This window comes from Gordionus sp. m RMFG-2023, chromosome 2, assembly GCF_954871325.1.
Source record: "Gordionus sp. m RMFG-2023 chromosome 2, tfGorSpeb1-WG-v2, whole genome shotgun sequence".
In the NCBI taxonomy this organism is placed as follows: Eukaryota; Metazoa; Nematomorpha; class Gordioida; order Chordodea; family Parachordodidae; genus Gordionus; species Gordionus sp. m RMFG-2023.
This window is the reverse complement of record NC_088776.1, coordinates 511021-538206: the sequence shown is the minus strand read 5'-3', so window position 1 is coordinate 538206 and position 27186 is coordinate 511021. Positions and strand designations below refer to the sequence as shown.

The 27186-nt window shown below is 29.2% G+C and overlaps 2 protein-coding genes across 5 annotated transcripts in view; one reads left to right on the top strand and one right to left on the bottom strand.

Moving 5' to 3' along the window:
• Positions 1-13976: 13976 nt before the first annotated feature.
• On the top strand, positions 13977-18453 carry LOC135923158 (proteasome subunit alpha type-6-like). Its single transcript, XM_065457752.1, has 7 exons — positions 13977-14096; positions 14151-14245; positions 14294-14375; positions 14421-14576; positions 17295-17473; positions 17743-17837; positions 18293-18453. The coding sequence occupies exons 1-7, from the start codon at positions 14021-14023 to the stop codon at positions 18348-18350; spliced, it is 741 nt and encodes a 246-aa protein (XP_065313824.1). The 5' UTR covers positions 13977-14020; the 3' UTR covers positions 18351-18453.
• Positions 18454-22992: 4539 nt separating this feature from the next.
• LOC135923475 (paraspeckle component 1-like) overlaps positions 22993-27186 on the bottom strand; it is a 31365-nt gene continuing 27171 nt past the window's right edge. The window contains exons 9-17 of one of the 4 annotated variants that reach the window (XM_065458237.1): positions 26919-27056; positions 26445-26582; positions 24713-24869; positions 24585-24650; positions 24228-24378; positions 23425-23638; positions 23286-23368; positions 23175-23243; positions 22993-23134 (exon numbers count right to left, since the gene is read on the bottom strand). In XM_065458237.1, coding sequence (XP_065314309.1) covers positions 24852-24869; positions 26445-26582; positions 26919-27056 — 294 coding nt within the window. In that variant the 3' untranslated portion in view covers positions 22993-23134; positions 23175-23243; positions 23286-23368; ... (2 more) ...; positions 24585-24650; positions 24713-24851. Of the gene's footprint in view, positions 23135-23174; positions 23244-23285; positions 23369-23424; positions 23639-24227; positions 24379-24584; positions 24651-24712; positions 24870-26444; positions 26583-26918; positions 27057-27186 lie in introns of those variants that run through there. The other 3 variants (XM_065458238.1, XM_065458239.1, XM_065458241.1) reach the window with 3 other exon arrangements.

The following is a 27186-nucleotide window of genomic DNA, read 5'->3' as shown; positions in this document are numbered from 1 at the left end:
ATTTTTTAATTTACCGGCTCGACCCGAATTTATTTAAATATATAGAAATTAATTTTTATAATTACTCAAAATAAATTACATATGTTATTATTTGGCGTCTAGTTTCTATAAATACAATAAAATAGTTTGACCTGATATGGGAAATTTTAATTGGCATTGACAGTATGCCAATTGATAGATTTTTTTTAAACTATACTTTAGGCATTTTGCAAATTCGGAGAAAATTAAACATTCTTTGAACTTTATATAATATTATAGCGAGTTAATAAATTATTTTTAAAAGAGTCGAATTTTTCCACAACCGTATTACAGCATGTAATAGCGGACAATATTGTAGTGAATATTTCTGTATTTTCTTTCTTTCTTTCTTTCTCTTCCTTCCTTCCTTCCTTCCTTCCTTCCTTCCTTCCTTCCTTCCTTCCTTCCTTCCTTCCTTCCTTCCTTCCTTCCTTCCTTCCTTCCTTCCTTCCTTCCTTCCTTCCTTCCTTCCTTCCTTCCTTCCTTTTCCGAAAAAATAACCGTTCTATAAATGATTCAAATTTCAAAAATTTGTCGCAACCCCAGAGCAGTGAAACAAACCCTGAATTTGCTATCACGTCTTATATTTTTTTAAAAAAAATCAAATTATAAAATGAAATTTTGTACCGATTTTTGAATTGATCCAAAAAAAAAAATATTGGAATATTCAGTTTTATTTGAAGGTAGATAGGAACTTGCCCCCCCCCCCCTTATCGAGATTCTAATTAATGAACTGTAGGTTCTCACGTTGCGCTCTGATCACTACCCTCGTGATAAACATAAGAAGTTGTTGTTATAATATAAATATTGCATATTAAGTTTCTACATTCAAAATGAGATTTATTATAATATATATATATACACTAGAAACAAGCATTTCTTAAATTATTTAAAGCCACATATAATTTCTTGATTACAATTATTTATAAGTTTAGAACGAAGAATTAACAATTTCTCAAAATCTAGATGATGATTTTGGCCCTAAACCAGAGTTAGCGAAGCCTACAGATTACCCAAACATCAGAAGAAGGATCAAAGGATGCCTGTTTAACATATTTTGTTTAGAATACTATTTTCGTAAAAATGGATAATTTTTATTGAAGAATTTCAACATAAAACATTTAAAAATGGATGCCTTACTAAATAGAAATTTACATTTATTGTTAATAATAATATTTGTTTTTCGGAACGCAGATAATCGCTAACAAATATTTTACTTAATAAAAGAATTGCCTTAAAATTAGTGATCCAAAACGAATTACATATAATGTTGGTTATAGTTTAAGGGAGAGAAATATTTTTTCCGTATTCTTAGGTTACAAAAAGTTTTTTTTTTTTAAATATTAAAACGTTCATTTAAGGTCCGAATTTATCTGACTATAGAAATGTAAGACATTAATTTTTATAATTATCACTCAAAAGATATACGTTATGTGGCGTCTAGTTTTCTAATAAATAAAATCAAAAATTTTCATTTAACATCAAAGAATTAAACACAAAATTGATACATTTTAGTATTTAAGAAAATTTTCAAGGCCCGACTCAGACTAAACCCGGTTTTTTTATTCGATCCCGGAACGGGTCGAGCCTACTTTTTCAGATCTCTACTTCCTGCTCTTAATTTCGACCCAATTTTGCCCTGAAATTTTGAATTATGAAATATTAAAATAGTCAAAAATAATTCTTGCTTTCCAAATTTTTGGTTTTACGCGTAAATAAATTTAAAACACTAATTCAAATTTTTTTTCAAAAGTGTCAATCGGAATACTCCAATTCGACCGGATATGATCAAATTTTGATTGGAATTTATAATTTTTTAAATTAGGAGAAGAATAATATTCGAGGGCTGAAAAGTGACGGAACGCAATGACAATATGCCAATTATTCTAGATATTTTAGATTTTCGTTATTTTTTTACTTTTACCATAAGGGATTTTGCAAATTTGGAGAAAATTAAACATTTTTAAACTTTAAATAATATTATAGCTAGTTAATAAAAAAATTTTTAAAAATTCTGATTTTTCCTCAATCGTATTACAGCATGTAATAGCGGACAATATTTGCGGTGAATATTTCTTTATTTCTTCCTTCCTTCCTTCCTTCCTTCCTTCCTTCCTTCCTTCCTTCCTTCCTTCCTTCCTTCCTTCCTTCCTTCCTTCCTTCCTTCCTTCCTTCCTTCCTTCCTTCCTTCCTTCCTTTCTTCCTTCCTTTCTTTCTTTCTTTCTTTCAGCTGAATACTCAATTTAAGGTTTTGAATGCGATTCCGAAAAAATAACCCTTCTATAGATGATTCAAAAAAATTTGTCATAACCCCAGAGCAGTGAAACAAACCCTGAATTTGGTATCAAATTATAAAATGAAATGTTGTATACCAATTTTTAAATTGATCCAAAAAGTAAATTAAAATATTGTAATATTCAGTTTTATTAGAAGGTAGCTAGGAACCTCTAACTTACACTCCCTTACCCCCTTATCGAGATTCTAATGAATAAACTGTAGGTCCATATGTTGAGCTCCGATCACTACCCTTGCTATAAACATAAAAAACTGTAAATATTGCCTACATTCAAAATGAGATAGCATTTCTTAAATTATTTAAAACCACAAATAATTTGATGATTATAATTATTTATACATTTAGAATGAAGAATTATCAGATGCACAAGATGAAGATGATGCTGTTGTTCCTAAACCAGATTTAGTGAATCCTACAGATTACCCGAATAAAAAGAAAAGTAAAAAAATCAAGGGATGCCTGTTCAACATATGTTTCGAATACAATTCTCATAAAAATGGATAATTTTTATCGAAAAAAATTTTAACAAAAATATTTAAATATGTGGATGTGTTACCTATAAATAGAATTATATATATTTATTGTTAATAATAAAATTTGTTTTTTTGGCTCGCAGGCTAATCGCTAACAAATATTTTCCTTAATAATAAAATTAAAAAAATTAATTTTGCCTTAAAATTAGAGTGATCCCAAAACGAAATATATAATATAATGTTGGTTTTATATTTTAAGGGAGAAATATTTTTCCATATTCCTAGGTTATAAAGAGGAGCTTCATTAACTATTTAAAATTTTGGGAAAAAATGAATTAGCACTATTATAAAAATTAGTAAAATGTTGTATTAGTTATTAAATTTGTTTTAAAATATAATATAAATTAGTGATTCTGCATCGGGCCTAATGTTTCAAACCCGACATGGCCCAAAATTATTTTAAAAAATATTAGGCCCGACCCGCCCCGCACCGGATATTTTTAAAATTCGGCCCGAGGCTCGGGCCGGATACCGGCCGGGTTTAATTTTGCTGATCCTCTAATATAAATATCTCTCATAAATTTATCAATTAAAAGACAATTTAAAAAATAAAACTAATCATTTTTAAATCGATTTTCAAGCAATTTTTCTATTTTTAAAAAAAAAATATATATATTAGTTAATTAAATATGATTCTTAAAAGAATTTCATAAAAATAAAATAGTCACACTATACATATTAGCAATTTTGGCGATTATTGCTTTTTAAAAATGATTCTGTTGCGTTATTATAATTATATATTTTTGTAATCTAATTTTATTTTTATATTACATTTTATGAATTCAAATTTATCTTTTCAACTTAACTTTTTATTTTTGTAATTCAACTTATATTACTTATTATTTTGCGTAACCTTATTTATATAACTTTCGGTTTAACTTTACTTTTTTTATATTATTTTATTTTTTATATTCTAATTTATATTTTATAAAACGTATAAATACCTTAAGAAAAGAAAAAGAAATTAGTCAATAAAGTTAATAAAATATATTTTTACTGACTCGAACCTCGCACCATATCGTCACCACCCATATTCTTTGCATGGTGCCCTTTGGGTGGTGGACTAGAAAAAGATGACTACCTATTGTGATGATTGCTTAATCCATTGAGATGACTCTATTTAGACCTATTGTGACGATTGTTTAATCCATTGAGATGACTCTATTTATATGACTACCTATTGTGTTGATTGCTTAACCTATGGAGATGACTACCTATTATGACTCTACCTTGTGCTTAACCTATGGAGATGACTACCTATTATGACTACCTTATCTATTGTGATGTTATGACTACCTTATCTATTGTGACTACCTAAACTACTGAGATTACCAAGAATCAAACCTTAGTACGTTCTTTCATGCAAAAAGCTTCTTTCTTTATGGTGTCCCGGCTCTGGATGTTGGACTGGAATATAATAGCCAGCACCTAACCTAATGTGACAACCTAGGAAGAACTGATATGGAAGTTGAATGATAGGTTATGAATTCTATTTTGTGAGACCAATGATGGTTACTTATTATTCTAATCCACGTAAGAAGTATTATAAATTAAAATTTTATGCCAGGATAAAGGCAAATTTTTAAAATTACTAAAATGTAAAATCATAATGGATAATATTGATATTTTTTGATTTCTTGAATGATGACCAATTGTTGTAAATTAACATAAACCTAAAGATGAATTCTTAAATATAATTAAAAATATTAAAAATCCTAAACAAGAAGATAAAACTTAATTTTAAATATGTTAAAATGTAATTTTTAAATCACATGATTGATTCAAATAACCCTTATAAGTAATACTTAATATGATAAAAAGTTTTTGAAATTAAAAGCTTTGAAGACAAAAAGTTATGTAAAAAAACATTCATTTTAGAAAAATATATTTAAATTATGTGGTGAATCTTATGAAGAATTTTTTTTTTTTGAATTAAAATTAGGGTGTGAAATTTAAAATTTTATTTAAAGAGAGGGAAATGTGAATAATATTTTATTTGCATATTTTAACCTGGGAGATAGAAAATAAACAAAAATTAATTAAACACTAAAACACGAAAAATTAAACGCTTATAAAATATAAAACGCTAAAAATATAAAAACGCTAAAAGTATAAAACGCTATGATTAACTTAAAAATAATATAATAATTATTATGATTTATCGTTCCTTATTCTGGATTAAAATTTTATTCCTTATTCCATAAATTATCATTCCTTATTCCATAAATCATTCCTTATTATATATTTTATTGTTCCAAAATTCAAAATTTTATTCGTGCATATTATTCATATATTTGATTTGATCAACTATGCCAAATTATATATTCCGATTTATTCCAAATTCCAATATTCGACTGGATTAATTATGAAATTTGAGAAATGTGAAGGATATCAAGCTAACGATAACGTTCAACGATTTCATCAAACCTACGAGAACATTTGAGACTTATGCGCTAACCAAGAAGAAACCGAATACAATCGAAACGGGAAAAACTTCTAGAACAACAAACTCTCTATGACTTCTCCGATGAAATTATCAGAAGAGGGAGAATGTTGCGTTATTATAATTATATATTTTTGTAATCTAATTTTATTTTTATATTACATTTTATGAATTCAAATTTATCTTTTCAACTTAACTTTTTATTTTTGTAATTCAACTTATATTACTTATTATTTTGCGTAACCTTATTTATATAACTTTCGGTTTAACTTTACTTTTTTTTATATTATTTTATTTTTTATATTCTAATTTATATTTTATAAAACGTATAAATACCTTAAGAAAAGAAAAAGAAATTAGTCAATAAAGTTAATAAAATATATTTTTACTGACTCGAACCTCGCACCATATCGTCACCACCCATATTCTTTGCAGATTCTTACGCTGAATAGTAGTTATTCCGCTAATGTGTCTTGGCGATAAAAGTGTTGCTGAATTGACATGGAAACCACCCTTACGATGCTTAAAATTAGAAAAATCAGGGATACTAGTGCTATTACTAATTAGCAATCAGTATCTTCAGGACCTTGCGAAGACTTTTCTATTTGATGATCCTTTGAAACTAAATTCGTTAAATTTGATTGGCGGATAAGTTAGAATTCGATATTACTCGTGTTGTTATAAAAAATCTCAATTTAAATAATAATTTAAAAAGAATGGCTAAATCAAGATTTTCGCCAAAAAATAATTAAATCTAATTCTCGATATTTCGCAAGTAGCTTGCATAAATAATCTTTGATCCCATCCTGGAAAAAATTTCAATGCTTAGATTATTATTATGTTGGCAAAAAAAGGGCTAAACCTATGTGTTCAACAAGTAAAATATATATATAAGTGACTGAAATTAGATAATATTAAAGGATAATTAATATAATATTTATAATAAAAAATTATAATTTTACATTCAAATGGTGGGAAAAAACCGCTGATAATCCTACTTTAGCGGACCGTACAACACCACTTGGCTGCATTTTCTAAAAAAATTTTCTAGAAGAAAGATGATATTATATAAGTATTAGGAGAATACGACATTGATTCATCTTTCTAAATTTTCTATCATATGAAATTCAGAAAATAAATGTTTCTAGAAAACATATTTCTAAAACCATATATTATATAAGCAATTTAGATATTTTTAAAATTACTATTATATAAATAATTAATAATCAAATTAGCTCCTTTAGATAATTCTTAGAAATTACCATTATATATTTTTAAATAATAAAATTAATTATTAATATACTAAGAAGCAACATAAATTCTTGCAAAATACAGAGATATTTAAACTAGAAGGAGACATTAGAGAAAAGATACATGTTAGTAAATATATTGTATATATATATTTTTTTTTAAATTATCTATTGTTTTAGTTCTGGTTTGACTTTTCCTTATTTTGTTATTACGTTTTTAAGGAGATTAGTAGGCGAAGTTCTGAGTACCTGGAGGAGTTTGAGAAGATTAAATAGGAAAGAAAGAGTAAAGGGACTTCAAAAACGGTTATAAAAAAAAACCTTATAATTGGTATGAAGGATCCCGAATATTATTTTTTTGAGTGACTTGTACACTTTTAGAAAGATTGACAGTCTGCAGATGATTTTTATAATTTGCAATTTTTCTTGATAATGAATTAAATTTATATCTAATTCAGTAAAAATGTGCCAAATTTTTACAGTATACAATACTTATTCCATGGGTTTCTTTAAGTAGTATCCACTAAAATTTCTCTTTCCCCAAATTCTTAAATCAATTTGATATTTCGGACAACATTTATACCCTCTGGATAATGAGTTAAATATTCAATTTTTTTATTCAATATCAAAATATATCCTCAGAGTGTTTGTAAATTAGATAGAACTATTTAATTCAATCCCAAATCGTTCTCTGATTTGAGTCACCTCAAAATGAGTCCGTGTTAATAAGTGCAAGTCCAGGCTCGCTAATCTTATAGTCATATGTTTCCATCTCGTTGGCTACCCGCTGCCTGTTAACTCCCCTAGAAAAATATTTTTTTATACATCGCAAATTATCACTAGGCGACCCCAAGTAATTTCTTTATTGTAAGAAACGTGGCTTAGGAATTTATATAATTAAGATTGTGGTAATAATTGTATAATTATCAAATATACCTTTTTTTAGAAATACTATAAAACAGCCAATTTTCTAATCAAACATGCATCGTTTCATGTTGGCTTTTGTGCTGTTTAGCTTAATCTTGCATCAAACACTCACACTTTTCGTCGTAAAAGGGGATATACACGGAGACATCGTGAAAAGAACGGAGGTAATATAAAAAAAAACTAACAATATCATTATACTAAGCTGTGTCGAGATATTTAATCTAAGGAGAACATAAATATATCTATTTTAAATGAATTTAGTGGAGGGATTTAAATTCTAAAGAATCCGATTGGGCAGGAACTGTACTTTAGCCTGCGCGAAGTGCACTCTACGAGTGATCCTCAATTTATTAACTCGCCATAATATTATTCAAAGTTTAAAAAAAATGTTTAATTATCCTTTACGGTAAAGTCAAAAAGAAGGAAAATCTAAAATATCTAGACTAATTGGCATATCGTCATTGCGTTCAATCATCGCTGAATTTTAGCCCTCGAATATTCTTCTTCTTCTATTTAAAAAATTATAAATGCCAATCAAAATTTGGTCATATCCGGTCAAACTGGAGTCTTACTTTTGAATGAAAGATTTTGAAAGATTTTGAGTTAGGGTTCTGAATTTATTTACGCTAAACCCAAAATTGGGAAAGCAAGAATTATTTTAGACATTACCAATTTTTTTTTTATACCTTGCTTTTCAATATTTTAATATTCATAATTCAAAATTTCGCGGCAAATTTGGCTTGAAATTAAGAGTAGGAAATAGAAATCTGCAAAAGTAGGCCCAGCCCGTTCCCGGTCCGAAAGGGCTTCGGGTATGGTTTACTTTTTAAAAAAAATCGGGTTCGGTCTGAGTTGGACCTTGAAAATTTTCTAAAATACAATCTAAATTTATTAATTTTTGTATTATTAAAATATTTGAAGTAAAATGAATATATTTGATTATATATATCGAAACTAGACTCCTCATAGCATACATCTTTTATTTTGAGTAATTTTAAAAATTAATTTCTATATATTTATATGGGTCGGGCCGGGTTTTAAGAATTAGACCCAAAAATTCTGATTTTTCCACAATCGTATTACAGCATGTAATAGCGGGCAATATTGTAGTGAATATTTTTGTATTTTTTTTTAAATTTAGATGGACAAATTATATAATCAAGGATAATTATAAATGAAGAAGAATTCAGAAGTTCATTACAAAATTCTCTTCGCTTTCTTCCTTCCTTTCTTTCTTTCTTTTTTTCTTTCAGCTAAATACTCAATTGAAGGCTTTGAATGCGATTACGAAAAAATAACCGTTCTATAAATGATACAAATATCAAAAATTTGTCGAAACCCCAAAGCAGTGAAACAAGCCTTGAATTTGCTACCACGTTTTTTTTTAAAGTCAAATTATTAAATCAAATGTTGTACACCCAAAAAAAAAAATTAAAATATTGGAATACTCAGTTTTATTTAAAGGTAGCTAGAGAACCGCTAACTTACCCCTCTCCCCCCTTGTCGAAATTCTAATGAATAAACTGTAGGTTCTCACGTTGAGGTCTGATTACTACCCTCGTGATAAACAGAAAAAGTTCTAGATATCGCGTACAGATTGTTGTTATATTATAAATATTGCATATAGTTTCTATATTCAAAATGAGATTTATTAATAAATATATATATATACACACTAGAAACAAGCATTTCTTAAATTATTTTAAGGCCACATATAATTTCTTGATTTATTTATAAATTTAGAATGAAGAATTAACAATTTCTCATGGTCCCAAACCAGAATTAGGGAAGCCTACAGATTACCCAAACGTTAAAAGGAAAAGGCTCAAAGGATGTCTGTTTAATATATGTTTCGAATACTTTTCTCATAAAAATGGAAAATTTTTCTGGAAAAATTTTAACAAAAACATTTAAATATGGATGTGTTACACTATAGAATTTTACATTTATTGTTAATAATAATATTTGTTTTTTGGAGCGCAGTTAATCGCTAACAAATATTTTACTTAATAAAAAAAAAAATTAATTTTGCCTTAAAAATTAGTGATCCAAAACGAAATATATATAATGTTGGTTAGAGTTTAGGGGAGAAATATTTTTTTCATATTCAGAGATCATTAAAACGTTCATTTAAGATTTGAATCAGGATTATAAAATTAGTAAAAATCTTGTTTATTGAATTTGTTTTTAAAATATAATATAAATATCTCTTAAAAACTTAATTAACTTGCATATATTTTGCGAATTAACTCATAAAATAAATGTGGTTTAAACTAGTTTAGATAAATTATAAGAGTTTCGATTAGCACCTTTTAGGATTTGGTGGAACTTGAGTACCTCTCGGGTGTCTGAGGGTTGTTAAGTAGTACTCCACTAGAAACATTGGTATTTTAAATGAATATTCGTCTTCTTCGTTAAAATCTGTGTCTTCTTCAAATTATGTATATATTATTATTTTAATATTTATTGATCTGTAATTAAGGTTTACATATGATGGCGTGTTAGACAGGAAGTAGTTTGTCATTTTTAATATTTTATACTTTATTATAAAAATTATTTATCCACTTTATGTGAGAATATTTGGCCTCTTTAAGTTTAGTTTTTTTTATTGAAATATTATATTGATAGTTGATATGTATAGGTCTCTTTCTTTCTTTCTTTCTAACTTTTAGGTATCGTCTCTTGATAAGCAGGAAGTAGTTTGTAATATAATTTATCTAAATTGACTAATATTAAAAGTCACCCTTCTTCTGTGTTTGAAAACAAAAACAATAAATATATAAAATGATTCGTTACTTTTATTTCAAGTTGTATGTATTTCAGATACTTTTTAATCTACTATGGTTGGAATCATACAGCTATTTCCTGTATATATTTTTTTTTCTGAACATATTTGTGAATATTCACATTTTCGCTATTTTATGAATCGATATTTGTCTTAAGAAAACGAGTGTCTTTTTGTCGAGGAATAAAAAAGGCGGATAGTTTGATACCTTTCCATTTACTGGTTAATGATCAAATAGATATTTTATAATATTTTTTTTAATATTTTCTAGTTAGTGTAAGCGGTGTCCTTTATTTTCTTTAGTTGTGTAACATATGTTTAATACTGGGGTCAATGCTGTGTTAAAACGTCTTCATGTGAAGTTCTTTATAAAATGTATAATAATATTAGAGTTTATAAATTAACATCTGTCTAGAATTGGAGTGCTCTATTTAAAAAATTGTTAAAACTGAGAATATTATTTTTAAAGTGCGATGTCGATAAGATGCTTTATCGAAATTAAATTTCTTAGTTTTTACAATTTATATACAAAGAATCCAACTTGGATTGGCTAATAATGCTATTCTTAATAGTAGTATCACTTATAACATATAAACCTTTCCTTTTCAACAAGAGTATTTATCTCGTTGAAACTAGCCAACATGTTTCAGAAAAAAAGTATTTTATTCTGACGAACAAGAAATTGAAACCATTCTTTAGCATGTATTATACGTAAGCCACTACGACGGCTATCAGGATACCTTGCATATTCATAATGATCTTTAACTTACAGACTTCATACTTGATTTATAAAAAAGATAAATATAACGGAACAAAGGTATATGCCAATAGAGGTAGTTCGAGTACAATTTTAAATTCGAATTTAAGCCAAGATCAAGTGAGAAGAAATAATATAATAAAGTTGCATAATTTTGCCGTTATGACCAGCGTGTTAAGCACAATTATTTTCTTATTTTCAATACCAGCTATCATACCATCATCTCACAAAAGTGAATAAAAATTATTTGATCCACATGAGTAGGTCTAAATACAGAAATCAAGGTGGAGATGAATCAGTCCGCATAGACTTATCAAACAAAACGAGGGTGTCAGTCACATCACTGGCTATCTAATATATTATCTTTTTTATATCTTTGTTTAGATCATGTATATATTGTATTTTCATATTAGAATTATTTTCATTTGTATAAAAAAAAATACTTTTTGTATTTCACCTTGATATATTAATATTTTTGTGTCCATAATTTTTATTTAACATTAATATTATATATTAATTTCAAGCAATAAAAGGAAATAGGCCCAATTTTACAGAAAATAATACTCAAATATATTTAAAACAAAGTTAATAACCAAATTTAATGAAAGAAAATCAAAATGGTAGCTTGTACTGCAGTGGCGTAGCCAGGATTTTATCATAGAGGGGGGGGGGGGGTTCAAAAATTTGGGTGGGGGCTTCGCCCCCCAAATCTCCCATTTTTTTTGAACACTTAATTGCTTATATTTTTGGATTTGTTAAAATTGTTTTATATTTTCATATAACAAAATTTTAGGGCATTTTATTATATATTTTACATTCCTTTATTTAATCATATATATATATATATTAATTAAAATATTTTCAAAATGTTGATATTTTATATAATACAGATTTTAATATTAAAAATTATAATGTATAAAGACTCTATTTAAAAAAAAAGTAATTTTTTTTATATAAAATATGTGTAATTATTATGCAAATAATGATATATAAAAAAATATGATGATATTATCTTATAAATAATACTTTTTTTTCCAAAAAAATTGATTATATATTAAAACTAATAAAATTTTATTGCTATTTTTTGATTTGAATTTAAAAAGAGAGATCTACTTTTCTCTGAGATTTTGCTAATTCATCTAGAATCAAATTTTTATCTAAAATAATCTCCTTATAAATATTCAATAGGGCTAATCCATTTAAACGTTTTTCACTGGTTGTGTTTCTTAAATAGGTTTTTAACCTTTTTAAAGTTGAAAAAGACCTTTCATTAGTGCAGGTACTAATTAGCAAGGTAGCTAAAATAATTAATAATGTTTTGATATTAGGCAGGGAATCTAAAATGCAATTACACGTGGAGAGGGCCTGCAGAGCATTTATTGGTCTTAAAGAATACCCTATTCTGTCAAGATTTTTATACCAAAATTCGACATCACAAAGTAACTTATCATATGAACCTACTAAATCGTCATCATAAAACTCTGAGATTCTTTTAATATCCGCTCGTGTTTCAAGTGTAATCAACAGTTTAGACTTAACCGGCAAAAGAAAATAAAAGCTTTTTAAAATATAATTATGACTAATAAATCTTTCTTTTAATTGAAATAAAAATGTATCAATAAGGGGAATAAAAATGTTTATTTTAAAAATCCTCAATCGTAGATGCATCAATATTTGATCGATTGGATTGTCTAGAGACTACTCTATGTTTAAAAATTTCAATTCCAAACATATTAACAATCTCCTTTACTTTTTCATATATTTCATGAAATTTTCATCCACATTTTCTCTGATATTTGTTAATATTTCAACAATATCCTTTGCTCTATTCATAATTTCCCTTAAATCCAAATCAATTTTTTGTAGCATTTTGCTAAAATCATATGTATAATTAAATAAAAAATAAACACATTGAATTGAAATTAAAAACTGTGGCTTAATAAAAGCCTGCAAAAGATTTTCGGCATCTGCTAAATCTTTTTCCTTGCTTGATATATAAAATTCTTGTGCTGCAAAGACAACATCATATATTTCAATAAAGAGTTCACCGACTCTTGTCTTTCGATGAATCTGGTCGGACAAAATTATTTTAGTTTTTTTTTTGATTATTTGAGTCAATATGATGATACGTTTGAATAAATAACTCCGCTTTTTTGGGTGGTGTGAAATAGCTGCAAACCAAAAATAAATATAAAAATAATCAAATGTGTATATCTATTATTATTTATAATAAATTTAAAAAATAAAAATCAAGCGTTTATTAAGAATTTATTAAATTAAAAAAATTTTAAAAAAAATTTAAAAAAATATTTTTTTTTATTTTTCATGGGGGGGGGGGGAGGTTGAACCCGCAAACTCCACCCCCCCCCTCCCCCCTATACCTACGCCACTGCTGTACTGGCTGAATAAAATTTTAATAACTAAAAAAAATTTAATAATTATATTTTTACATTTGTATTTAAATTCATTGTTAATGGCGAGTTAAAATTCAGTAACCAATATTGTTCTAAATTTATTGGTCAAATTATTTTTAGGGGTCATTTGTGGGGGCCATAACTAGGGACAAAATTTGGGACCAAAAATTAATCTCCCCTTCCTCTCAAGGACAGGCATATATATATTCTTACACGCACCCATCAATAAGTAAGCATTTTCCCATGTTTAAGATAGTATCAATGTCTACTCCCCTAGGCTAATAGGTTGGCTGCCCTGGTAATATATAATAGTTAAAGGTTAATGGAATGAATATAAAATCATTAATTTATAGGACTAAATTATCAACAGATATGTAAGAGTGCATGAGCATCTTAAGAGTTAGAAAGCAAATAATAACATTGATTGCATAGATAATTGTCACTTCTACAAATTTTTAAAAAAAATCAAACTAACATAGTACCAAATTTCTATTTTTCTTATCAAAAATATTTTGTAGTTATTTTCAATCGAGGTAACATAAAGCACATAATAATATAAAGCTGCCCTCGTGGGTATATTATCACAATATAATAAGAATGTCTCGAGGTACCAGTGCAGGATTTGATCGGCATATAACTATATTTTCTCCAGAGGGTAGACTTTATCAAGTTGGTAAGTTACATTTAAAGTTATATATATAAACTAATATATTCAAATGTGTTAAAGAGTATGCATTTAAAGCCGTTACTCAAAGTAACCTCAATACTATTGGTTTGCGTGGAAAAGATTGCTCAATCGTTGTGACACAGAAGAAAGTTCCCGTATGTTTTATTAAAATTTTGGATTTAAGCTCATTTTTTTAATATTAGGATAAAATGATAGATCCAATCTCAATTACTCATTTGTTCTATATCACAGATAAGATTGGATGTGCCATGACAGGATTAACAGGTAATTACACTTATTGGTATAAAAAAAGTAAATATGATATTATAGCTGATTGTGAGTCTCAGGTAGAAAGAGCTAGATATGAAGCATCTGATTGGAAATATAAATATGGATTTGATATACCCGTTGATGTTTTGGCTAAAAGAATAGCAGATATATCCCAAGTTTATACCCAAAATGCTGAAATGAGACCTTTAGGATGCAGTAATATATATTTTTTTATTAAAAATGTTTGAATTATTGCATACTATATAAATATTAGTAAAGTAAAAGCTTGATATATAAGATGGTAATTGGAATTTATTGTTGGCAGACTTGTTTCATGCTCATCTCTATAATATGTTAAGCATGGTATTTTAAAATAAAAATCAGTGACTTGTAGATGTCAAAATTTTAGGCCTAGCTAAGATTTGTATAGAATGTTATGTTATTGAAAATATGAACAGTAGATGAATATTAAATGCTCCATTTAATAATTTTCCAACTGATTAATTGATATAATTTTATTTTTTAAATTTGGGCTTGTAGATCTCTGGTAAAAACATCTTAGGAAATCTTATATAATATTATTTTCTGATTTTACTTATAATTATTATATTTATTGTCATATAGAGTATACAAATAAATTTTGATATGGGGACTGTATCAATTCATTAATTTTTAACTAATCTGCCAATATTTTCTGATATTCATACAAAGCTTATCTAATTATTGATACCTATCCAATTAGATTAATTTTTCTGTACCAGTCCTAAAAAATCAATATTTTACATGCTAGAAAATTATTAAGTGTAAACTTTGTGCAAATAGCATAAAATTTTACTTTTCCCATGAGAAAGGCAGCATTAGTTGCATTATCATGAAATGATCCCTGGACGGGCTGTTCAAAACCACACCCAAGGGGATCACGTGCTGTAAGTGGCAGCCGGGATCCTAAAATTTAAATATTAAAAATATCTTCAATAATCATTTCGCTTCATGAAATGTGAATCAGAATCACATGTTATTTTATATCAATCACATTACTTAAATATTTACATAATTTTCCATCTCCCAAATTAACAATTTCCTGAAATTGTGATCAGTTAATTTTATTATTTAGATATACGTGATATTCTATAAAGTTAATTAAAAAATATATATATCATGTTTTACATTTAGTCCTACATAAAATCTAGAATATTAGTTTGTTGAAAGAAAATGAAATTTTTTTATACGTTAAATTTTGTTTTATCGAAGATCTATTCAATTAAATAGCCTCAGATTATATTTATCAAATTGCAGTTTTCTTAGATATGCTCGCAATACAATTTTTTTTAGCTTGGAAAACGGGTTACGAAAAGATTATTTTGCAGGCTCTAATCTTGAATAGGATTGGCCAAGAAAAATCAATTTGAAGATCGCTAATGAAATCACAAATAATTATGTTTATTTATTTTTTTATTCCTCGGAAGTTAATTGTCACGATCAAAATTAGGGGTGTACCGATACCACTTTTTGAAGGCCGATCCAATCCGATATTCCCAATATTAAATTGATTTTGGCCGATAACCGATCCGATATCATATCTAATTTTGTATTCTATAAAGATACCAATGGTTTTAATTTTTAATAACTTTTTATTAGTATAACATCTATAATTTAACTATGCCATGACATATGTCATTTAAATATATTATAATGGTCAGTTATTATAGCTTAAGCTTATATTCAATTCAATAAGTATATAAAATATTTTTATTGATAAATCACATATTTATATAAAAAGTAATAACATTAATATATTTACAAAATAAAATAAGTAATAAACACATATATTATGATATTAATATTTAAAATTAATATATCTAAGATTTCTTTTTAGAAATACCAAAATTTCTAATTTATCTGAGGTCAGTCTGCGGCGATGGGGACTGTCAATATCACCAGCTTCACTAAAAACAGATTCAGATGAGATACTTGTGGCAGGTGTTGCTAGATATTGACGAGCAAGTTTAGATAGGGTTGGATATTTTTGGCAATTCACAGCCCAATATTTCAATGGATCCGCAGGGGTATTATCATTTAGTGCTTTGAAAACTGGTTCATTGAGATAGTTTTCAATCTCAAGGGAATAAGGACAATTTACACCGGTAATGTTATTAGATTTCTCCTTATCTTTAACCACAGAATGAGAAAAAAAAATAACAATATGGCAAAATGTTTAATTAATTATTATTAAAAAAATAAACATAAAAATGGATTTCCATTTTTTTATAAAAATAAATGGGTTTTTTTCAAAAACGCCATTTTTTATCGGATTGGATCGGAATTTTTTTAGTATTGGCCGATAACCGATATTTAAAAATGGGCGAAATATCGGCCCGGTCCGATCCGATAAAAAATATCGGTACATCCCTAGTTATTTCTACCAATGGTTACCTAAGCCCTCTAGGCTATCATTTTTTAAAAAAAAATTCAAATTCCTCTTTTAAAATATTACAATCAACTTAAATCTCTGTGTTTCGAGGCAACTATCTTAGCTTTCTCGGATCTCAGTGAGTCCTTTTTGCCCCCCCCCTCCCATATTTTTTAATAAAAGCTTATTTTTATTTTTTTTTATATAAATTGTTTACTTAATTTTTTTTTTAAATGTTAATTCTATATGAATTTATATTTCGTGTTAATTTTAAATGTAAATAATAGTTTAGTTTACATTGATTCGAAATTTTTAAAGAAGTTCGTTTGATCCTTTGAGGATTTGTTTTTCCCCTTCTAGTTTTGATCCCAAGAATTATGAATTGGTTCCTTGTTGTTAGCGCACAATCTCTCATTTTTAGTAAAATGTATTATTTAAAAAATTATATTTTTCTTATATCTTATTTATCATCTGAATTACGTTTTTACAATATTCTTTTTTTTTTAAAACCTCTTAATATCAAGTAATGATCTTAATATCCTACGATGACGAAAACGGACCTCAAGTTTATAAAACCGACCCCGCCGGATATTGTTGCGGGTTTCGGGCAGTCGCTGTCGGCTCCAAACAAACCGAAATGTTTAGTTTCCTGGAAAAAAAGTTCAAGAAAGAGGAAGGCCTATCCATGGACCAATGCATTAAAGTTTGTCCTTTTTACCTAATTACCCTTCCCTGGTTAGCATTTTTAAATGTCTACGAAAATAAAATATTTTTAAAAATCAAGTTTTTATCTTCACGCAGAAAACGGGATGGACGGTTTTGATGATTTCATCATTTAGCCCCCTAAATTTAGTTGTAAATCAAAAACCCTTATCTAAAACGAAGAAATAATAAATAAATTAGCAAAAATATTCCTACTTGAAAACACAAAAATCGTACGATACATTTTATTTTACCGATACATAATTATAGCTCGCAATATCTGCCATGGGAACCGTTCTCTCGGCCGATTTTAAATCCTCGGATCTCGAAATAGGTGTAGTGACTAGGGATGAACCAGTTTTTAAGTAATTTTATGGGTTTTTTTTTTCTCTCAAATTCTATCTCGTTTTCCTCCTAGTGTTGATAAACGAACGTTTCGATTTGGCCAATCTAAATTAATATTTTTAAGCAAAATATAATGATGTTAAACTACCTAATTTTGGTCAGCTGTATAACCGCGTAGCCATATTTTTAACCAAACATTTGAATCAATCTTCGAGTTGAGACTCAAATTAGAGGCTTGATTCGATTGGCTAAAAGCTTGACTAATCCACAATAGAGATGGTCAAAGAGGTATTTAACACTAGGAAAATATTATGCAAGTTCAGAGATTTCTTTAATATATTTCTGCCATCGATGCGGAAAATATCTAGACTTGGCTAAAAAATATTGGGCTAGTCGTTGAGTCATTTAACTAAACTATTTCCTATCCTAATATTTATTATATAATAATAATAATAATAACGTACATTATTTTTAGGATTTTGAACGAGAACCAAATAGAACACTATCTGGCAAAATTAGCCGAAGAAACATAACGCACATTTTATTAATGATTTTTTATTCAAATTATACATTTATATATTTAAAAAAATATTCGGGCGATATTTGTAAACTCCCTGATTTCATATCTTTTTGTCAAAATAAAAATTATAATTTGTAGATATTATATTCTCTGTTCCATCTTTGTCATGATATAGGTGAACTTATCCTGAAGAACATTGAAGCATGTATTGCAAAGAGGGGTGTCCTAGCACATGCTCCTCTTAAGGATGGATTGTTTCAAGGATGGACTGGTACAGCAGACTCTATATTTAATGTGGACATCAGTACTTATTGTGTGAGGGTTGGTAAGCAAGTGCAAGGGCCGATACTGCTGGATTGATCGATGATGCTGTTCAGGGCATAAAATTCCCAGTTGGTACATCAGAGGAGTATGCACAACGAGCTGCAGATGAGCATTATGCAACTACTAAGCGAGCATGGGGAGAACTGGGTGTAGATCTCAATGATGCAAAGACAATATACTCCTCTATCAAGTTCATATATCTTAACAGATTCTTCTGTCAAGGGAGTGAGGTGTTATGCGATATGAAAACCTTTTCCAAAATAGATCGAGATTATACTAAAAGGCTGTCTACATTAACACAACAAATCCGTCTTCGGTGCTGCTAGAACATCATCTGAAAGAGATTCCGATCCAGTCCTTAGTTACTACTATGCAACATTCAGATCCATTGACCTTATTACACAGACATCTGCTTGGGGACGTGACCTAGATTACATAGAGCTGGTAGCGCTGTTCTTTGCTCCCCGTAGTTTATGTGGCTATGGTTTTCCCCATTTCATAGCGTTTGTTACTAAGGAGAGACTTGACCCAATTACGATGTACTTAGGCATTATCCATAAGATTAAGAATCTCTGTACTTCTCTTAGGCATAAGCAAAGTTTGAACCACTTGGCAATGCAATTCATTGGTAGGAAATTAGCAACACCAAGTGTTATGGGTGTGGTTAATGACCCGATGGCGGTTAGAGCTGCAGACCTGGAAAATGTTGAGAGTAAAATCTACGTCAAGCTAAAGATGATGTCAAAGTGTGTCAAGAGTATTAAAGCAAGCTTTCGAACTTTCAAGCTCAACAAAAACTGCTAATATGATGGATACATTCCTCAAGAATGTCACAATAGATGCTGGTCTCCTTACAGCTTTCAGCGAGACACTACCTGAACAATGTGTAAGAAGATTAGTAGATAAAGCATACAGGGCAGATCTTATACTATCATTATTCCCTTTCTCCATCGGGAAGAACTTGATTTCTTTGCTGCGGTATGGTAACCAACAGTTTGTTAAGAATGGTGTGAGCACATTAAAGAATGATATAGAAGTTGTTGAGGATATCCTTTCCACAAATTATGTGACTATTGCTGTTAGGTTAAGAGACAAATATCACAAGATGGCTAGCTACAACATAGTAAATGCAACTTTTCCGGACCCTGGCACGACAAGCAGCAGAAGGAGTGTTCGGGTTGACAGCATACTGTTTATTATTCGTATACTTTGCCATTATCTTTCTTTAGTGCTAGGCTTAATTTGCTCCCTTGCCTCCTTCAGAAAAGATGATCCTCCGCCTCCTCCTCCCAGAGGTTGCCCCACTCCGAATCCTCTACCATGACATCCAACCAGCCTCCAAGCTCATCAACATCGCCCAAAACTGCCACTAGATCTCTCCATTCTTCGATTCCCATCACTCCTTGATTAGTTACTATACGTTCGGCAGCCGCGATACCCTCTCCCCTCGTTATATCGTTTCCCACCGTAATATCATTTGTGGCCTCACTCTTGACTGTTAAATCAACTATGGGCCATATCCTTCGATCCACGCTAGCTGTTCTTGGACGATGTTCACGCTGCTCCTCTTCATCTCTCCTCGTTCCCGGAATTTCTGTGACGGGCCTCGATTCACCGCTTCCCTCTTCTTCATCTCTCCTTGTTCTTGGAATTCCTGCAACGGGCTTCGATTCACCGCTTCTTACTTGCTCCGTCCGAGCCCCCACAATCCCCGCTATCTGCCTCGCTGGTACCTCCTCCACCCTTGCTTGAGCTCGCTGCAATCCCGTCCGATTACCATCCGCCCTTCTCTCCCAATTCCATGGGCATCTATATTGAATATGTCCGCGTTCCTGGCAGCGATAGCACCGTCTTTCGTCCTCCATAGTTCGTCCTATCATTCACCGACTCCTGCCGCCAGTCCTATGGGGCCGCACCATGAGTAGTACTTCATAATTCCCACAGATCCAACTTCTACGCACACCCGGAGCATTATTCTGATCCATTTTGATTACCCACCTAAATATATTCTATACTTACAAAATACGTATACATGTAAGCAAGGTTGATCTGTTCTCTTTCAAGTGCTCCACTCTTCCTGAGTGCAGCATGCCAGCTAATTTCTAATCGGCCTTTGCACAGTTGTGCTTCTAATTTCTTCAACCACTTTTGCATACCTAAGTTAAGCTTCTCATGCTTTTTGTGCATACAATTTTGTAAGATAGCTAGAGAAGCTTTCATCATCTTAGCAAGAGTCTCAGCCACTTCTCCCATAGCTTTAGCTAGCCAACAATGTCTGAAAGCAGATTGGAACCTACCCGCATCAGCACCATCAAGAGGTCGGTAGTTTGCAGCGTAAAATTCCATGCCATATTTTGTAGGTATTATATAGTATAGAATATATTTAGGTGGGTAATCAAAATGGATCAGAATAATGCTCCAGGTTTGTGTAGGAGTTGGATCTGTGGGAATTATGAAGTACTACTCATGGTGCGGCCCCATAGGACTGGTGGCAGGGGTCAGGGAAGCATACGGGCAATGATAAGACGAACTATGGAGGATGGAAGACGTGTGCTATCGCTGCCAGGAACGCGGACATATTCAGTATAGATGCCCATGGAAATGGGAGAGAAGGGCAGATGGTAATCAAACGGGATTGCAACGAGCTCGAGCAAGGGTGGAGTAGGTACCAGCGAGGCAGATAGCGGCGATTGCGGGGGCTCGGACGGAGCAAGTAAGAAGCGGTGAATCGAAGCCCATCGCAGGAATTCCGAGAACAAATAGAGATGAAGAAGAGGGAAGCGGTGATTCGAGGCCCGTCACAGAAATTCCGGGAACGAGGAGAGATGAAGAAGAGGAGCAGCGTGAACATCGTCCAAGAACAGCTAGTGTGGATCAAAGGATATGGCCCATAGTTGATTTAACAGTCGAGAGTGAGGCCACAAACGATATAACGAGTGGAGAGGGTATCGCGGCGGCCGAGCGTATAGGAACTAATCAAGGAGTGATGGGAACCGAGGAATGGAGGGATCTAGTGGCAGTTTTGGACAATGATGATGAGCTTGGAGGCTGGTTGGATGTCATGGTAGAGGATTCGTAGTTGGGCAACCTCTGGGAGGAGGAGGATCATCTTTTCTGAAGGGGGCAAGGGAGCAAGCTATTAAGCCTAGCACTAAAGGAAGATAATGGCAAAGAATACGAATAATAAGGAGTTAAACAGTATGCTGTCAACCCGAACACTCCTTTTGCTGCTTGTCATGCCGGGGTCTGGAAAAGTTGCACTTACTATGTTGTAGCCAGCCATCTTGTGATATTTGTCTCTTAACCTAACAGCAATAGTCACATAATTTGTGCAACTTCTATATCATTCTTAATGTGCTCACATTATTCTTGAGGGCATCCTCTTTCCTAAACTATTAAAAAACGAGCCTAAATTTTTCAACTATATGAGAATGATAGTTTATCTATAATTCATTTTAATTTAGGAAACCTTTTATTATATACTCAAACTTGTAAGCCCTTTATTACATCAAATGTACCTATTTTATAAAACATCCTATAAGTGTTGAAGAAAAGCTTATGGTTTGTTTAAGGTAAAAATAAAGCAATTTATTATTTAAATATATTTTTTATTTAGGTATTTAGCAACATAAGATTCATATAGTAATTCTGATTCATTCCATGATTATGCTTATATTTATATAAAAATCTTATATTATAGATTTTTATAAATTTAATCATATCTTATTTTGATGTTAGATAAATATCTTGTTTTGTATTTTATATATATTATAATAAAAATAGTTATTATTAATATAGTTTCAAATAACAAAAATATATTCAAAATAATTTTAATCAATAATCTTTTATAATATCAAGTATTCTAGTTATTTCTTTTTTTCCTGATTGGTACAATCATCTAATTTTTATAAATATCTTGTTTTGTATTTTATATATATATATTATAATAAAAATAAAGTTATTATTAATATAATCTAAACTCATAAAATATTATGTAGGAATATGTCACTAAAAAAGTTATATAGTTGTTCTAAATTCATCTATTGAAAATATTTTTATAAAGCAAGTTAACATAAATTACCAATGTCATTAAACTTTCTCTAAGGTAAAGATCATTCATTATAAATAATATATATTTAGATTATTAATTACCAAACTCAGTACACTAATGCAAGACTTTTGGGAATAATTATATCATTCAATGTATTTCACAAAATGTTTATTTCAAATAATATAAATATATACAAAATATATATTTCAAATAACAAAAATATATACAAAATAATTTTAATCAATAATCTTTTATAATGTCAAGTATTTTATTTGTTATTTCTTTTTTTTCCTCTTTAGTACAATCATCTAATTTTTCTTTTAACATTAAACATATTGCATGTTCTGTTGATTTATTTTTAAGCATTTCCAAGGTTATTAATGCTTTATCTGCTTCTATTTTCATTAATTTCCTATAGTCATCTATTTAAAATTTATCAATAAATCAAAAAATATAAATTACCCATATCATTGTTCTTTCTCATAGGACATTTATAATAATAATTAGGTGACCCAACACAGGACATAGATTCTATATAAAAGATAATATAAATTTTTAGATATTATTAATTACCAGAATCATTACTAAGATTTAGTGCTGCAGAATCTTTGGAATAAATATATCATCTGATATATTCTCACTATCAATGAGATCACCTAAATAATAAATATATTTTATCAATTGAAATGCTATATTTTACATTTTTATATACCTCGTTATTTCATTAAATATATCATTTACATCTTTAGTAGTACATTCCTCTATAAGGATTTCTGTGATCTAGGTGTTAAGGTTTCTACCAGAAATAGCATATCCTGATAGAATGGCCATGAGGTGTGATGGCCACCCTCTGACCCACTTTTCGGTCTTTTTAGCTTTTGCTTCTCTTTTATAAAACAATCTCAGATTTTTCCAGAGAGATAAACCTAAAAAAATTTATAAATATAATATGTATGCAAAATTATTAGCAGTCATATTATACTGCTTGGCTAATAATTCCCAGATCTTATTCTTGTATATAATATTTTTATACAAATGATTATGCTTATTATATAAACATTCGTACTCTTTAAGAGAAAGAATAAAAGCTATTTTCTAAAAAAAATTAAATTTAAATCATAATTTTAACTTGATCCTTTGGTTTTATATTATCAAAAAAGGTTGTCTTTAAATTCATTTCATTTAATAAAAAAATTATAAATTTAAAAGTAGTGCAAAATCAAAAATTTTGAACTATATTCACCAAAATCTGTATTTAACGAAGCACTATTTCAAAATCTTGCGATAAACACAAAATGATTTGTGTTTTGAAAAAATCGCGGCAATTTGCTTTCGCGTATCAAATCGCGCGATCGATAACTATGAATGCGAAATGCCTAAGTACATCGTAATTGGGTCAAGTCTCTCCTTAGTAACAAACGCTATGAAATGGGGAAAACCATAGCCACCTAAGCTACGGGGAGCAAAGAACAGCGCTACCAGCTCTATGTAATCTAAGATTAAAAATCTCTGTACTTCTCTTAGGCATAAGCAAAGTTTGAACCACTTGGCAATGCAATTCATTGGTAGGAAATTAGCAACACCAAGTGTTATGGGTGTGGTTAACGACCCGATGGCGGTTAGAGCTGCAGACCTGGAAAATGTTGAGAGTAAAATCTACGTCAAGCTAAAGAAGAAGATGATGTCAAAGTGTGTCAAGAGTATTAAAGCAAGCTTTCGAACTTTCAAGCTCAACAAAAACTGCTAATATGATGGATACATTCCTCAAGAATGTCACAATAGATGCTGGTCTCCTTAGATAAAGCACACAGGGCAGATCTTATACTATCATTATTCCCTTTCTCCATCAAATTTATTTATTAATTTATCTACCTCACTCTCTGTCCATCCATTAATTAATTCTTGAACCGGCAACCATGTTAATAGGAAAAGCATGATCTATAAAATAAAAAAGAATAATTTTATTAGTTTTTCTTTTTTTTAATTATTTTTTTTTAAACCTGCATAGATTTTATTGTTTGAATCGAGTATCTTTTATCCAATAACAACTTTCCAAATTTTCTGCGTTTAGGAGGAGTCTGTCAAGTTTCGCGATAGCTAATTATGTTTTTGGGTCACAAAGCATTGTATATTTTTGTTCTAGCAAGTTTGTACGACCTAATAGATGTATAAATTAATCATTAAAAGTATTAATGTTTGTGTAAATACTATTTATAAGTAAAATAAAATAAATCACAAGCTGGCAATCCGATTTTATTTTATATCTTACTACTACCCAAAATATCTAATTGTGTTATTATAATTGAATAATGAATAAACTTTTCTATGCGGTTAAAAATGCTCATTTCTAAATAAACATGAGTAGAAAATCGCCCATTTAAAAAAATATCGTGATTATAGGTGAATCAAAGATCTAAGGAGAAGGGGATGAGTTTATCATTTAAATAAAATATGCTAAATAGATTTATATGAAAACAAATTGTGGATCGGGAAACAACGTAAGCAAGAAAAGCATTAATTTAAAAAAATTATCAAACTAGATAAATATTTTTAATATTATAAAAAATATACATTTCGGGGAGGAAAATAACAATTGTTCCTAATACATAAATATGGCGATATTTTTTTTTTATTATCTTACAAAAATAAACATTGAATTAAAAATAAAATTGCCTATTTTATTTATTTAATAAAAAAAATTGTAATTTTCTGTTTGAAAAAGGAAAACAAATTATTTTTAAAAAAAAATGCTTATCACGTATTTTACTCAGAAAGGCTAATAATTGAGATCGTTTTATTGATTCGGTTAATAAAAATAAAAAAAAACTAGGTTGCTTAGATAGTAGTAGACTAAATGATTCGTTGCTAAAAGTTTTGTTTATATACATTTCTTTGTTATCTTGATTATATTTTTTCCTTTGTTTTGAGTTCTATGTAGTGTTGTTAAACGACTCGATTTGAGCCGATTTTTAAAAACGGCTAACTCAAAATTATAGCCAGGAAAATATTGTCTAAGCGTCGAGATTTCGCCAATAGATGTTCAATACTATGTGCCATCTATGAGCAAAATCTCTAGTCTTTCATAATATTTTTCTGGATAAAATATTGAGGTAGCCGTTTTTAAAAATCAGCTTAAATTGAGCCGTTTAACAACACTAGTTCTATGGAACATTATGATATAAATAAAAATGAGAAATAAAAGAAAAAGCGGATATTAAACATTATAATCCTTAACTGTAGTGTTATTAAAAACCGGTCAATTTGAACCGATTTTTAAAAACGGCTAACTCAATATTTTATCCAAAAAATTATTATGCAAGCCTAAAGATTTTGCTCATAAGATTGAACATCCACTGGCGAAATTTCTAGATGCAATATTTATATTGTTGAGTTAGCCGTTTTTAAAACGATTTAACAACACTACTTGACTGAGCTATTTTTATAAATACACGTACTAAATATTTTATTTTCAAATTATTAAATAATATTTTTAAAGCAAAACTAAATTTTTTGATATTATTATAACACCCAGTAGATAGTCCGTCAAAAAATGATGGGGTATGAGAATTCTTTCTTTACTTTTATGATAGTTGTTTCCTGATATTTGAGAATATCCAATTTTTATTCTTTATACCCCCCTCCCCCCACCTCCCTTCAGGCCAGGTTCAATTTATTAAAACTAAGTGTATAACCAATTTATATAATTAAAAATAAAGAGTATATAAAATTTACTGTTAAGGATGTTGAAGCAATATTACATTGATCTTGATTTTCAGTACTACACAACTTTGATATCGATGCAATAAGACTTTGCTCTTGTTTTTTCCTGCTTCGACAAAGTTGCTGTCTCCGTCTGGCTTTCTCCTTATGCTGATATGTTAAAATTTAAAAATATATACCTATTAAATAGTAAGAATATCTATAAATCATCAGTCAATTCTAGATGTGTAAGATGGTAATGTTTATATAATAAAAAAAATTAATTTAATATATATGTATTATTTATGTAAAATGTAGAGAAGACAATAAAACAGGACCTACATGGCAACAATTTTTAAACTTTATATGAAATGATTTTTCAGAAAAAAATAATAGCATAAAAAAATATATTGAAAATAAGAAATTAATTTAGGTCTTAGTTTTTTTTATCAAGACAGACTTGTAACCAGTTTATATAATAAAAAGTAAAGAGATAATAAAATTTACTGTTAAGGATGTTGAAGCAATATTACATTGATCTTGATTTTCAGTACTACACAACTTTGATATTGATGCAATAAGACTTTGCTCTTGTCTTTTCTTGCTTCGATAAAGTTGCTGTCTCCGTCTGGCTTTCTCCTTATGCTGATATGTTATTAAAATTTAAAAATATATACCTATTGAATAATTTGAATTTTAACTTATATACACTAAAAAGTTAGGCATAACTCAATTTTGTAAATTATCATTTTAAACCCCCAATAGAAGAAAAATC